General features: G+C 45.0%; 1 protein-coding gene across 2 annotated transcripts in view; it reads left to right on the forward strand.

Moving 5' to 3' along the window:
• LOC128691116 (cytochrome P450 302a1, mitochondrial) overlaps positions 1-13097 on the forward strand; it is a 335719-nt gene that overhangs the window by 199388 nt on the left and 123234 nt on the right. For both annotated transcript variants that reach the window (XM_070089509.1, XM_053780095.2), the window contains exon 5: positions 2802-3007. In XM_070089509.1, the coding sequence (XP_069945610.1) occupies positions 2802-3007 (206 nt within the window). The remainder of the gene's footprint in view (positions 1-2801; positions 3008-13097) is intronic.

The following is a 13097-nucleotide window of genomic DNA, read 5'->3' on the forward strand; positions in this document are numbered from 1 at the left end:
TCGTATGTCATCCAACACTTGTTGGTATATTCCCTTTTGATGTTCCCTTCTGTGCTGTCTTCCCAGAGCCCTTCCTGTCTCTACTGTAAAAACTTCCTTAAATCTCCTGTTTAGCTCCTCACATACCTCCTGATTATTTCTTGTGAGTTCTCCACCTTCTGTCCTCAGTCTGATGACCTGGTCTTTGACTGTTGTCTTCCTCCTGATGTGGCTATACAACAGTTTCGGGTCAGTCTTGATTTTCGATGCTATGTTATTTTCATACTGTCGCTGGGCCTCCCACCTTACCTGTGCATACTCGTTCCTGGCTCTGCGACTAATCTTCCTATTTTCATGTGTTCTCTGCCTTCTGTACTTTTTCCATTCTCTATTGCACTTTGTTTTTGCCTCCTTACACCGTCGGGTAAACCAGGGGCTCGTTCTGGTCTTCCCATTGTTTCTGTTGCCCTTGGGAATAAACCTTTCCACTGCCTCCTTGCATTTTGTTGTTACATATTCCATCATTTCATTTACTGGCTTTCCTGCCAGTTCTCTGTGTCACGGAACCTCCTGCAGGAAGTTCCTTAACCCTATGTAGTCCCCTCTTTTATAGTCTGCTTTTCCCATTCAACTCCTGTTACTCTCTCCACTTGCAACTCTACTATGCATTCAAAGCACAGAACCACGTGGCCACTAGCTCCTAGGGGACTCTCATATGTGATGTCCTCAATGTCTGAACTGCCAAGGGTGAACACAAGGTCCAATCTTGCTGGTTCATCCTCCCCTCTCACTCTGGTAGTGTCCTTAACATGTTGGTGCATGAGGTTTTCCAGCACCACATCCAACATCTTGGCTCTCCATGTTTCGGGACCCCCATGTGGCTCCAGGTTTTCCCAGTCAATCTCCCTGTGGTTGAAATCCCCCATAACCAGCAACTTTGCTCTGCTGGAGTGAGCTCTTCTTGCCACCTCAGCAAGTGTGTCCACCATTGCTCTGTTGCTCTCTTCACATTCCTCTCTTGGCCTCCTGCAGTTCTGTGGTGGATTATACATCACTGCAATGACCACCTTGTGCTCTCCAGACTGAAGTATACCTAATATGTAGTCCCTTTCTCCTGTCTCGTCTATGCCTCCCATTTTCTCGAATTTCCATCGTTTTTTTACGAGCAGAGCAACCCATCCTCCCCCTCTGCCCCTTCTATCTTTCCTCATGATCTGGTATCCTGGTGGGAAGACTGCATCTGTTATTGTCTCCGTGAGTTTTGTTTCTGTAACTGCTATGATGTCTGGGGACTTATTGATTCTTTCTTGCCTTTCTTCATATTTATTCGTTAATCCATCCGCTGGTGTGTGTGTGTGTGTGTGTGTGTGTGTGTGTGTGTGTTTGTGTCTTGCCGAATACATATAACTAATCAATTAGCAAGAACTCATTTAAAATGTAGTCCTTTCTAAAATTTTCTTTTATACGTTTAAAGATATATTTTTTTTTATTTTTGTTAATGTAAAAATGAATAATTTTGCATCAAAAGAACCTTAGAAAACTTACCTAAACTTTTTATAACAAGCGCAATTTAATTTAGCCTAATCCCTCTAAAAATATTTTAGATAAGTTTTCAATAATTTAATAATAAACAAACATAATTAAATATATTTTCTTCGTTAGGTTCAGAATGATTTTTGCGATATTATTGCATACACAAATTTTTGTTTGCCTTATTCCGCAAGGAGAGCGTTGCTAAAGGCAAAATCACAAGTTTTTCCTATTCGGCACTACATATGCATATCTTTGTATGTATGTATACCAGAGGGAAGGAAGCATGAAACAGAGCTTCCTCAGAAACTAGAGCATTTAATAAATTAGCTAGGAGTGAGCTAGCAATTCAGTTAACTAGTTAAGCCAGCATGGCTATCCCACTCTGGTTTGTTAAACAGATGGAGACTCGTCTCCACCACTCGTCGAAGTGAATGACCCACACGTAATTAGAGCTTCAAATAAATATAACAGTTTCGTGCAGATTGGTGGGTGTGATGTGCTCTAAGTCAAAGTTTATTCTGACTCACAAAGTACTGTATGCTCTGGCAGTGGATTCTCTAGTGGAGTCTAGTGCATCCAGTGGTCCTGAAAACATTCATGGGTGGCATACCAGTCTCCACGTTCAGCACAAAGACTTGAAGACATTATTGTTAGGGCTTCCGGGTAATAAAAAGATGTGCTGGATTCAGAGATCGCCTCTGACTGCAGCGCTCTGCTCTGTCTGCCTTGGGGTGATCATTTGGACCACACACAACAAATAATTATGCAGTGGCAGATAGGACATTTTTCTGAGCCTCCTCTTTCAACAGGAATTGTCAACATGGCATTTGAGGATAATGTAGATTTGGGTTCACCTTTTAGCAAAGAATCCTACTTTTTTTTTTGGGGGGGGGGGGGTGAGGGGGGTTAGGTCTTGGGGTGTGAGACTAACTGGGTATTCTTGTTTTGTTTTGACTTTGGGACAGTTTGCTTGATAAAACTTCAGTATATTTTCCATCGAATGTAAGATAAGTTTTTTTTATTGATGATGTTCATATTTGTTGTGTGAACTATTCAATGTGTGGGTTAAATAACCAAGTTAGTACTATGCTGCATTTTTCACTGAATAACTGCCTGGTTTCAGAGCAGCATATATGTCTGACAGACTAGTCTCCTCCATCCCCTCTTTCTATCCGTGTTGTATGCTTTAGTATCTGTTGTCTCTAAAGGCCTATCAGGAAAAGGCCCGGGCTGGGACAAGACCGGCAAACATACTACTTACTCTAAGTACCCTTCTGCTACTCCTCCAGGAACGGACCCGAGTGGCGTCGTCTACGGAGTGCCGTTCACTCCGTGCTAAGGCCTGAGGTAGTGAGCAGGTACCGCGAGGCGCAGAATCAGGTAGCAGTGGACCTGGTGCGTTACCTGAGGGAGACCTGCTCGCCAGTGCATGGGAGAAACGATGACTGCGTCGTGCAAGATCTGTTGCCACTGCTCTATCATTACACGCTTGAAGGTACAGAGAGAGAGAGAGAGAGAGAGAGAGAGAGATAGAGAGAGAGAGAGAGAGAGAGAGAGAGAGAGAGAGAGAGAGAGAGAGAGAGAGAGAGAGAGAGAGGAGAGAGAGAGAGAGAGAGAGAGAGAGAGAGAGAGAGAGAGAGAGAGAGAGAGAGAGAGAGAGAGAGAGAGAGAGAGAGAAAGAGAGAGAGCCACAGATGGCTCGAACTTCATCCTGTTCCCTACTTGTATGTTTCATAACAATTAAAATGCTTTCAAAGGAGCTGATGTAGGTAACAGCTCTTAGCTTGTCAATAATGTTATGAATACTTAACTTGTAAATAGCTTGTCAATAAAGCTAGGGATCCTTAATCTAACCTTGTCAAACCCTGTGTAAAAGAGAGAGAGAGAAAGGCACCATGATGGTAATGCTGGTGCAGTAGTAAGGATGAATGGGAGGATGTTGGCACCTGGATAAGAAGTTGATATCCTTGGGGTGAAATTTGACTCCAAACTAACCATGAAGAACCATGTTGTAAATCTTGCAAACAAGGCAGCCAGGAAGCTTACAGCACTTCGCCGTATCTCCCATCTGCTTGACAGTAGGGGTTGCAAGATCCTGTACAAGGCACAAGTACGCTCGCACCTTGAGTATGCTCCACTTTCTTGGTTTGCCTGCCCCCCCCCCTCTCATCTGCGACTGCTTGACAGAGTAGAGAACAGAGCAAGACGTCTCATCTCTCGCCTGGACCCATCCTGGATAGATCTGTCATTTCAGCAGAGCCTTCAACATAGGAGGGATGTGGGTGGCCTTACTGTTATGTACAAGGCCAATATTGTCAAAATACCACACTTGGATCCACTTCGAGGACAGCGTGAAACAAGTTTTTATGCTACAAGACGGGCAGAAAGCAGCAACTTCACTCTGGCTGTACCCTTCTCCAGAACATCACTCCATCTGAGATCATACATACCCAGGATGACTAGAGTATGGAACACATTCGTACAGCATGATGATGTCAACGAGATAAAGTCAGTTGATCAAATGAAAATGCTGGCCCACAGATGGCTCCAACTTCATCCTGTTTCCTACTTGTATGTCTCATAACAATAAAAATTCTTTCAAATGAGCTGATGTAGGTAACAGCTCTTAGCTTGCCAATAAAGTTAGGAATCCTTAACCTGTAAATAGCTGTCAATAAAGCTAGGGATCCTTAACCTTGTCAAACCCTGTGTAAATAAAAAAAAATAAAAGAGAGAGAGAGAGAGAGAGAGAAAAGAGAGAGAGAGAGAGAGAGAGAGAGAGAGAGAGAGAGAGAGAGAGAGAGAGAGAGAGAGAGAGAGAGAGAGAGAGAGAAAGAGAGAGAGAGAACCCCTCGGCTACGTTGGATTGTCTGACCACAAGGCTGTTTTTACCACACTTAAGATCCCAACAGAACGAGGTGAGGAGTCCACACGCACAACCTGGCTATGGGAAAGAGGTAATTGGCCAGCCCTTTGCTCTGAGCTCGCCACCACCGACTGGAATGCTCTTCTCCAAGGGGATGTTGACAACCAAGTGAAAGCCTTCACTGGACACATCCTTAATCTACAACAAGAACACATTCCTCACCGGCAATATGTGACGAAGCCTACAGATCAGCCTTGGTTTGGCTTTCGTTGTAGAGAGGCTGCTACTGCTAAGTACAAAGCATGGCGAAGGTATAAGAGACATCCTACCACCTATAACAGGAACTTGCACATGCAAGCCTGTAGGCATATGGGTGATGTTCAAAAGTGGGCCATTGCTAAATGGGAGGTGGACACTAAAAGAAAGTTAGCATCAGGTAGGGTAGGCTCCAAAACCTGGTGATCCCTGGTCAAGGACAGACAAGGTTATCTGCCTGATGAACTTATTCCACCTCTAAATCGACAGGATAGGACCACCTCTACTAGCAGTCAAGAGAAGGCGGACCTCTTTGCTGAACACTTTGCTACCAAAATGCAAGTTCCTGATCCAGCAAGGGACCCTCCTTGGCTAGCTGCAAGAACTGTGTCAAAACTGTCAGTGGTGACAATAAGGCAGGAGGAGGTGCATTTCCTTCTTAAATCGCTTGACCAAGAAAAGGCTGTGGGCCCAGACAAGTTGAGCCCAAGATTGTTGAGAAGATGTGCAGACCAGCTAGCAGCACCTCTAACTCGCATCTTCCAGCACTGCCTAGTACAGTGTAAATGGCCTTCTCTATGGAAAGAGGCAAATGTAGTCCCTGTTCACAAAAAGAAGAGCAGAGCAGAAATCAGCAACTACAGACCAGTGTCACTCCTGTCAATCACTGGTAAGATCCTTGAGACAATAATCTCAAGACAAATGACAGAGTTTTTTGACTACCACTCACTACTTTGTGATCGTCAATATGGCTTCAGGAAAGGTTACTCTGCTGCTGATCTGTTGTTAAACCTCTCCACTAAGTGGCACCAGTCACTGGATGAATCCAAAGTCAGCTGTGTGGTAGCACTGGACATTGCTGGCGCTTTCGACCGGGTGTGGCACCAGGGCCTCTTAGCAAAACTTCAAGCACTGGGAATTGCAGGCTCTACGCTATGTCTCCTCAGTGATTACCTTCATGGTAGATCTCTAAGTGTAGTCCTCAATGGAACGGAATCAGCAAGGCATCCTATTGGGGCAAGTGTTCCACAAGGAAGCGTGCTGGGTCCATTGTTATGGAATGTCTACTTCAACGACCTTCTTCATCTCATCCCAGAATCACATGCATATACAGACGACTGTACACTGACATTCACTTATCCAAGAGAAGAAATGCCAGCTGCTCTAAGCTACATCAATCACCAGCTGAGAGCTATATCAGCTTGGGGAAATAGATGGCAAGTAACATTTGCACCTGAGAAAACACAAATGATGATCGTCTCTAGGCACCATGATGGTAATGCTGGTGCAGTAGTAAGGATGAATGGGAGGATGTTGGCACCTGGAGAAGAAGTTGATATCCTTGGGGTGAAATTTGACTCCAAAGTAACCATGAAGAACCATGTTGTAAATCTTGCAAACAAGGCAGCCAGGAAGCTTACAGCACTTCGCCGTATCTCGCATCTGCTTGACAGTAGGGGTTGCAAGATCCTGTACGAGGCACAAGTACGCTCACACCTTGAGTATGCTCCACTTTCTTGGTTTGCCTGCCCCCCCCCTCTCATCTGCGACTGCTTGACAGAGTAGAGAACAGAGCAAGACGTCTCATCTCTCGCCTGGACCCATCCTGGATAGATCTGTCATTTCAGCAGAGCCTTCAACATAGGAGGGATGTGGGTGGCCTTACTGTTATGTACAAGGCCAATATTTTCAAAATACCACACTTGGATCCACTTCGAGGACAGCGTGAAACAAGCTTTTATGCCACAAGACGGGCAGAAAGCAGCAACTTCACTCTGGCTGTACCCTTCTCCAGAACATCACTCCTTCTGAGATCATACATACCCAGGATGACTCGGGTATGGAACACATTCGTACAGCATAATGATGTCAACGAGATAAAGTCAGTTGATCAAATGAAAATGCTGGCCCACAGATGGCTCCAACTTCATTCTGTTCCCTACTTGTATGTCTCATAACAATAAAAATGCTTTCAAATGAGCTGATGTAGGTAACAGCTCTTAGCTTGCCAATAAAGTTAGGAATCCTTAACCTGTAAATAGCAGTCAATAAAGCTAGGGATCCTTAACCTTGTCAAACCCTGTGTAAAAAAAAAAAAAAAAAAAAAAAAGTGAGAGACAGAGAGAGAGAGAGAGAGAGAGAGAGAGAGAGAGAGAGAGAGAGAGAGAGAGAGAGAGAGAGAGAGAGAGAGAGAGAGAGAGAGAGAGAGATGAGAGAGAGGAGAGAAGTTGCCACATCGCGAGGAGGTTAAAAAAAAATAACGTGGAGTTAAAGCAAGAGATATTGTTTCGACATTTTTCTTCACCATTTCCCCAGCGTTCAGACACTTCCGGCTGGGTAACCAGGAAACTTCCGACATCCGGCAGGGGGACCCAGGAAACTTCCGCCATTTGGCTGGGTTACCAGGAAGCTTCCGGCACATAAGACTGGGTTACCAGGGAGCCTCCGTTATCCGACTGGATTGAAGGGAAAACTCCCTCATATCCAGCAAAGTTACTAGGGAACCTCCAGCACATCCTTCCAGTGTACCCGGAACTTGATGAGATCAGTAAACATTACTAACGTCGACATTAACAAATTAAAAAATAAAGCAGGACCCTGCATGAATCGTAAGACCCTGTACGCAGCGAGGAACCTTGTGTGAAGCATAGAACTGTGAAAGAATCTCAAGACCCTGTAGAAAGCGAATGACTTTGTAGGAAGGAGAGGATGCTGTAGAAAATGAAAGATCATGTAGGATGCGTGAGAGTTTGTAGGATGGAGAGGATGCTGTAGAAAGTGAAAGATCATGTAGGATGCGTGAGAGTTTGTAGGATGGAGAAGATGCTGTAGAAAGTGAAAGATCATGTAGGATGCGTGAGAGTTTGTAGGATGGAGAGGATGCTGTAGAAAGTGAAAGATCATGTAGGATGCGTGAGAGTTTGTAGGATGGAGAGGATACTGTAGAAAGTGAAAGATCATGTAGGATGCGTGAGAGTTTGTTGGATGGAGAGGATACTGTAGAAAGTGAAAGATCATGTAGGATGCGTGGAAGTTTGTAGGATGGAGAGGATGCTGTAGAAAGTGAAAGATCATGTAGGATGCGTGGGAGTTTGTAGGATGGAGAGGATGCTGTAGGACGTGAACGATCATGTAGGATGCGTGGGAGTTTGTAGGATGGAGAAGATGCTGTAGGACGTGAACGATCATGTAGGATGCGTGGAAGTTTGTAGGATGGAGAGGATGTTGTAGAAAGTGAAAGATCATGTAGGATGCGTGAGAGTTTGTAGGATGGAGAGGCTGCTGTAGAAAGTGAAAGATCATGTAGGATGCGTGGGAGTTTGTAGGATGGAGAGGATGCTGTAGGACGTGAACGATCATGTAGGATGCGTGGGAGTTTGTAGGATGGAGAGAATGCTGTAGGACGTGAACGATCATGTAGGATGCGTGGAAGTTTGTAGGATGGAGAGGATGCTGTAGAAAGTGAAAGATCATGTAGGATGCGTGGGAGTTTGTAGGATGGAGAGGATGCTGTAGGACGTGAACGATCATGTAGGATGCGTGGGAGTTTGTAGGATGGAGAGGATGCTGTAGGATGTGAACGATCATGTAGGATGCGTGGGAGTTTGTAGGATGGAGAGGATGCTGTAGGACGTAAACGATCATGTAGGATGCGTGGGAGTTTGTAGGATGGAGAGGATGCTGTAGGACGTAAACGATCATGTAGGATGCGTGGGAGTTTGTAGGATGGAGAAGATGCTGTAGGACGTGAACGATCATGTAGGATGCGTGAGAGTTTGTAGGATGGAGAGGATGCTGTAGAAAATGAAAGATCATGTAGGATGCGTGAGTTTGTAGGATGGAGAGGATGCTGTAGAAAGTGAAAGATCATGTAGGATGCGTGAGAGTTTGTAGGATGGAGAGGCTGCTGTAGAAAGTGAAAGATCATGTAGGATGCGTGGGAGTTTGTAGGATGGAGAGGATGCTGTAGGACGTAAACGATCATGTAGGATGCGTGGGAGTTTGTAGGATGGAGAGGATGCTGTAGAAAGTAAAAGATCATGTAGGATGCGTGGGAGTTTGTAGGATGGAGAGGATGCTGTAGAAAGTAAAAGATCATGTAGGATGCGTGGGAGTTTGTAGGATGGAGAGGATGCTGTAGAAAGTAAAAGATCATGTAGGATGCGTGGGAGTTTGTAGGATGGAGAGGATGGGAGAAGCAACACAAAGTATCAGTTGTCTGCTGGACATGACGGAAGTTCCTGATCTATGAACGTTTAATTTTTCCTGTTCTTGAAATTGGCTGAGTTGTTGTGAAAGACGCGAGAGAGAGAGAGAGAGAGAGAGAGAGAGAGAGAGAGAGAGAGAGAGAGAGAGAGAGAGAGAGAGAGAGAGAGAGAGAGAGAGAGAGAGAGAGAGAGAATGTGATTAAAGGTCGTAGAGGGTGTGAGAAAAGGTTAAAGGTGTAATGAAAGGTGGTGGTGTGGGGTTATGGTGATGAGGGGTGATGGTGATAAAGGGTGATGCTGGTGAGGGGTGATGGATGTGACGAGTGATGGTGGTGAGGGGTGATGGTGATGAGGGGAAATGATGGTGAGGAGTGATGATAGTGATGGTGGTGATGGTTTATAGTGGTGAAGGGTGATGGTGGCGATGGGGAATGGTGGTGATGAGTGATGGTGGTGATTATGATGATCGTGGTGATGGGTTATTATAGTGATGGCGATGATGAGTCATGGTGGTGTTTATGGTGATTGTGGTGATGGGTGATGGTAATGATGGTGGTGATTGTGGTGATGGGTGATGGTGGTGATGGTGGTAATGGGTGATGGTGGTGGTGGATGATGATAGTGGTGATGGGTGGTGGTGGTGATGATAGTGGTGATGGATGGTGGTGGTGATGAGTGATGGTGGTGAAGGGTGATGGTGATGATTGATGATGGTGGTTGATGGTGGTGATTAGTGATGGTGGTAATAGGTGATGGAAGTGATTGTGGTCATGGGTGATGGTTGATGGTGGTAATGTGTGAAGGTGGTGATTGGTGATGGTAGTGACTGGTGATAGTTAATTTTGGTGACGACTCTTACACGCCAATTGAGTGTTTCCTACAGTATATAACATTCCAGCAGGTACTGGAGTTTCTTGCACACATACTGGAGGAGTGTTACTGGATGCCTGCCACGACAGTCAACTATCACACATGTATCTAATTTCTGCTGCTCGGTGGTCCGAGGCAGCAGGAGTATATGGAAATTTGACCATATCTTTCTCCACACCGGGAAATCGAACCCCAGGGCCCTGCGATTACGAGTCGAATGGTCTTACCAAGGAACTACGCAGCACCCCAGGACTTGCAGTGAGGGGTAGAGGTGAGGGGAGGGAAGGGGAGGGGAAAGGAGGAGAGGGGAATGAAGCGGTGAATGAGATTGACACGGATATGGTGACAAGATGGTATGGGGAAGGAGAGAGGAAGTTGAGGGGACGGAAAGAGAGGGGAAGAGGAGGGGAACTATGCGCAACACGGTGAGGTGGAAAAGAGGGGAGAGGAGAGGAGGGAGGGGAAAACGAGAGGGAAATAGCTGGTGGGAGAGGGTGGGAGGGTGCTGGTTAGGTTGGGACAAGTGTGGGTGTGTTGAGGGGAGGGGAAAGCATCAGGGGGAGGTGGAGGGGGTGAGGGGAGAGGGGTGAGAGGAGAAGGGTGAGGGGAGAGGGGTGAGGGGAGAGACAGATGTCGCAGATCAATAACCTCACCTCCAGTCTCACCTTGGCGGCCAGGCCAACACAACTTCCGGTCTAAACTCCTGAGGTGACTGGTAGCCGCGTACCTTAAAACGATGGTGGTAGTAATTGTGGTAGTGATGGTGGTGGGAGATGTGGGGGGTGGTGATACTGATAATAGTTCCAGGGATTGTCCTAATGGTGGTGGTGGTGAGGGTGATTGTGGGGAGGTATGGAGTAGCTTCACTGGTAATAGTTGTGATGGTAGTGGTGGTAGGGGCGAAACTGGTAATAGGGGTACAGATTGTCGTAAAAATGATGGTGGTGGTGGTTATTATAGTGGCAGTGGTGGTTTTAACAGTAGTGGAGAAGCGTATTTTGGCGTGTAGCTCTGGAGGGAAAGGGGGGAGGGTAGTGATAATGATTGTTGTTATATGGTTGTTGTGGCGATATTGGCTGTAGGGGTCATTTTTGAGTTGTAGTTGTAGAGAGGCAGCGGTAGTGATTGGTAATTGAGAAGATGGTGGTTGTATATGCGATGACGAAGATAATTGTGGTTGGGGTGAGTACTGAATGTCACAGAGAAGATTATTGTGGTGGTTGCGATGGTAATGTCATCTCGGGGCTCATCATGGGTAGAGGAATGAGTGAGACACGTGTAAAATACTAGGAATCTATAATGATGAAACATTTCGCCTGCGCAGCAGGCTTCATCAGTCGAATGATGATATAAGTGTTGATGGAAGATGAAGCAGACAGAGTGGAGAGGCAGTCTGAAGTAATCAGTTCATCTTCCTAGTTGGAAGATGATCAGCCTCTTAGCTTAAAGCGGAAGCATGCGACCAGAAACTTACATACTGGAAGGTGAGGCGTAGCAACTTGGAGATGAAGTCACAGGTAAGCTGGAGCCACTAGTGGAAGTAGGTTATGCTAAACACTTGTTAGTAAAAGAGTTAGTGAAGACATCCCGTGGGTTGACATACCATGGTGCAGTCAGAGAAGTAGCATATAAATGACATACAGTACGACTTATTGGAATTGTATGATATGTATGGTAGGGATAATGACAAATAAAATCGCATTACCTCTCCTGGGGTAAATCACAGCGAGATCACGAATGTGAGATGGAAACTGCACGGCACTGATGGTGGTTCAAAACTGACCGAAACAGTGTCCAGTTTCCTTTTCCAGTTTGAGGAGTAGTAATGGTGGTTATGCAGGTGACTGCGATAATTATTAGTATGTTAGTTGGGGATTACTGAACTTGTAGATGTCATACAGCGCCTGGGAAATGGAAGGCGACTAAATTCGATCAGTGGAGGAGGTTACTGTTAGTAAAAGGAAAACAGGTATATGAAAATGTCGCTGCTTCTCTGAGTATCTCTCTTGAACAAGACTATATGCTTGTTAAAGTTACTGTCTTGTGGCGCCCCAGACATGAAGCAGATAGGACCATTTGCTGAAATCAATGCCACTGAGATTGTAAATAATACATACACACACACACACACACACACACATATATATATATATATATATATATATATATATATATATATATATATATATATATATATATATATATTTTTTTTTTTTTTCAACAAGTCGGCCGTCTCCCACCGAGGCAGGGTGACCCAAAAAAGAAAGAAAATCCCCAAAAAGAAAATACTTTCATCATCATTCAACACTTTCACCACACTCGCACATTATCACTGTTTTTGCAGAGGTGCTCAGAATACAACAGTCTAGAAGCATAAACATATAAAGATACACAACATATCCCTCCAAACTGCCAATATCCCAAACCCCTCCTTTAAAGTGCAGGCATTGTACTTCCCATTTCCAGGACTCAAGTCCGACTATATGAAAATAACCGGTTTCCCTGAATCCCTTCACTAAATATTACCCTGCTCACACTCCAACAGATCGTCAGGTCCCAAGTACCATTCGTCTCCATTCACTCCTATCTAACACGCTCACGCACGCTTGCTGGAAGTCCAAGCCCCTTACCCACAAAACCTCCTTTACCCCCTCTCTCCAACCCTTTCGAGGACGACCCCTACCCCGCCTTCCTTCCCCTATAGATTTATATGCTTTCCATGTCATTCTACTGTGATCTATTCTCTCTAAATGACCAAACCACCTCAACAACCCCTCTTCTGCCCTCTGACTAATACTTTTATTAACTCCACACCTTCTCCTAATTTCCACACTCCGAATTTTCTGCATAATATTTACACCACACATTGCCCTTAAACAGGACATCTCCGCTGCCTCCAACCGTCTCCTCGCTGCTGCATTTACCACCCAAGCTTCACACCCATATAAGAGTGTTGGTACTACTATACTTTCATACATTCCCTTCTTTGCCTCCATAGATAACGTTTTTTGACTCCACATATACCTCAACGCACCACTCACCTTTTTTCCCTCATCAATTCTATGATTAACCTCATCCTTCATAAATCCATCCGCCGACACGTCAACTCCCAAGTATCTGAAAACATTCACTTCTTCCATACTCCTCCTCCCCAATTTGATATCCAATTTTTCTTTATCTAAATCATTTGACACCCTCATCACCTTACTCTTTTCTATGTTCACTTTCAACTTTCTACCTTTACACACATTCCCAAACTCATCCACTAACCTTTGCAATTTTTCTTTAGAATCTCCCATAAGCACAGTATCATCAGCAAAAAGTAACTGTGTCAATTCCCATTTTGAATTTGATTCCCCATAATTTAATCCCACCCCTCTCCCAAA

Source organism: Cherax quadricarinatus, chromosome 2 (genome assembly GCF_038502225.1).
Source record: "Cherax quadricarinatus isolate ZL_2023a chromosome 2, ASM3850222v1, whole genome shotgun sequence".
Lineage (NCBI taxonomy): Eukaryota > Metazoa > Arthropoda > Malacostraca > Decapoda > Parastacidae > Cherax > Cherax quadricarinatus.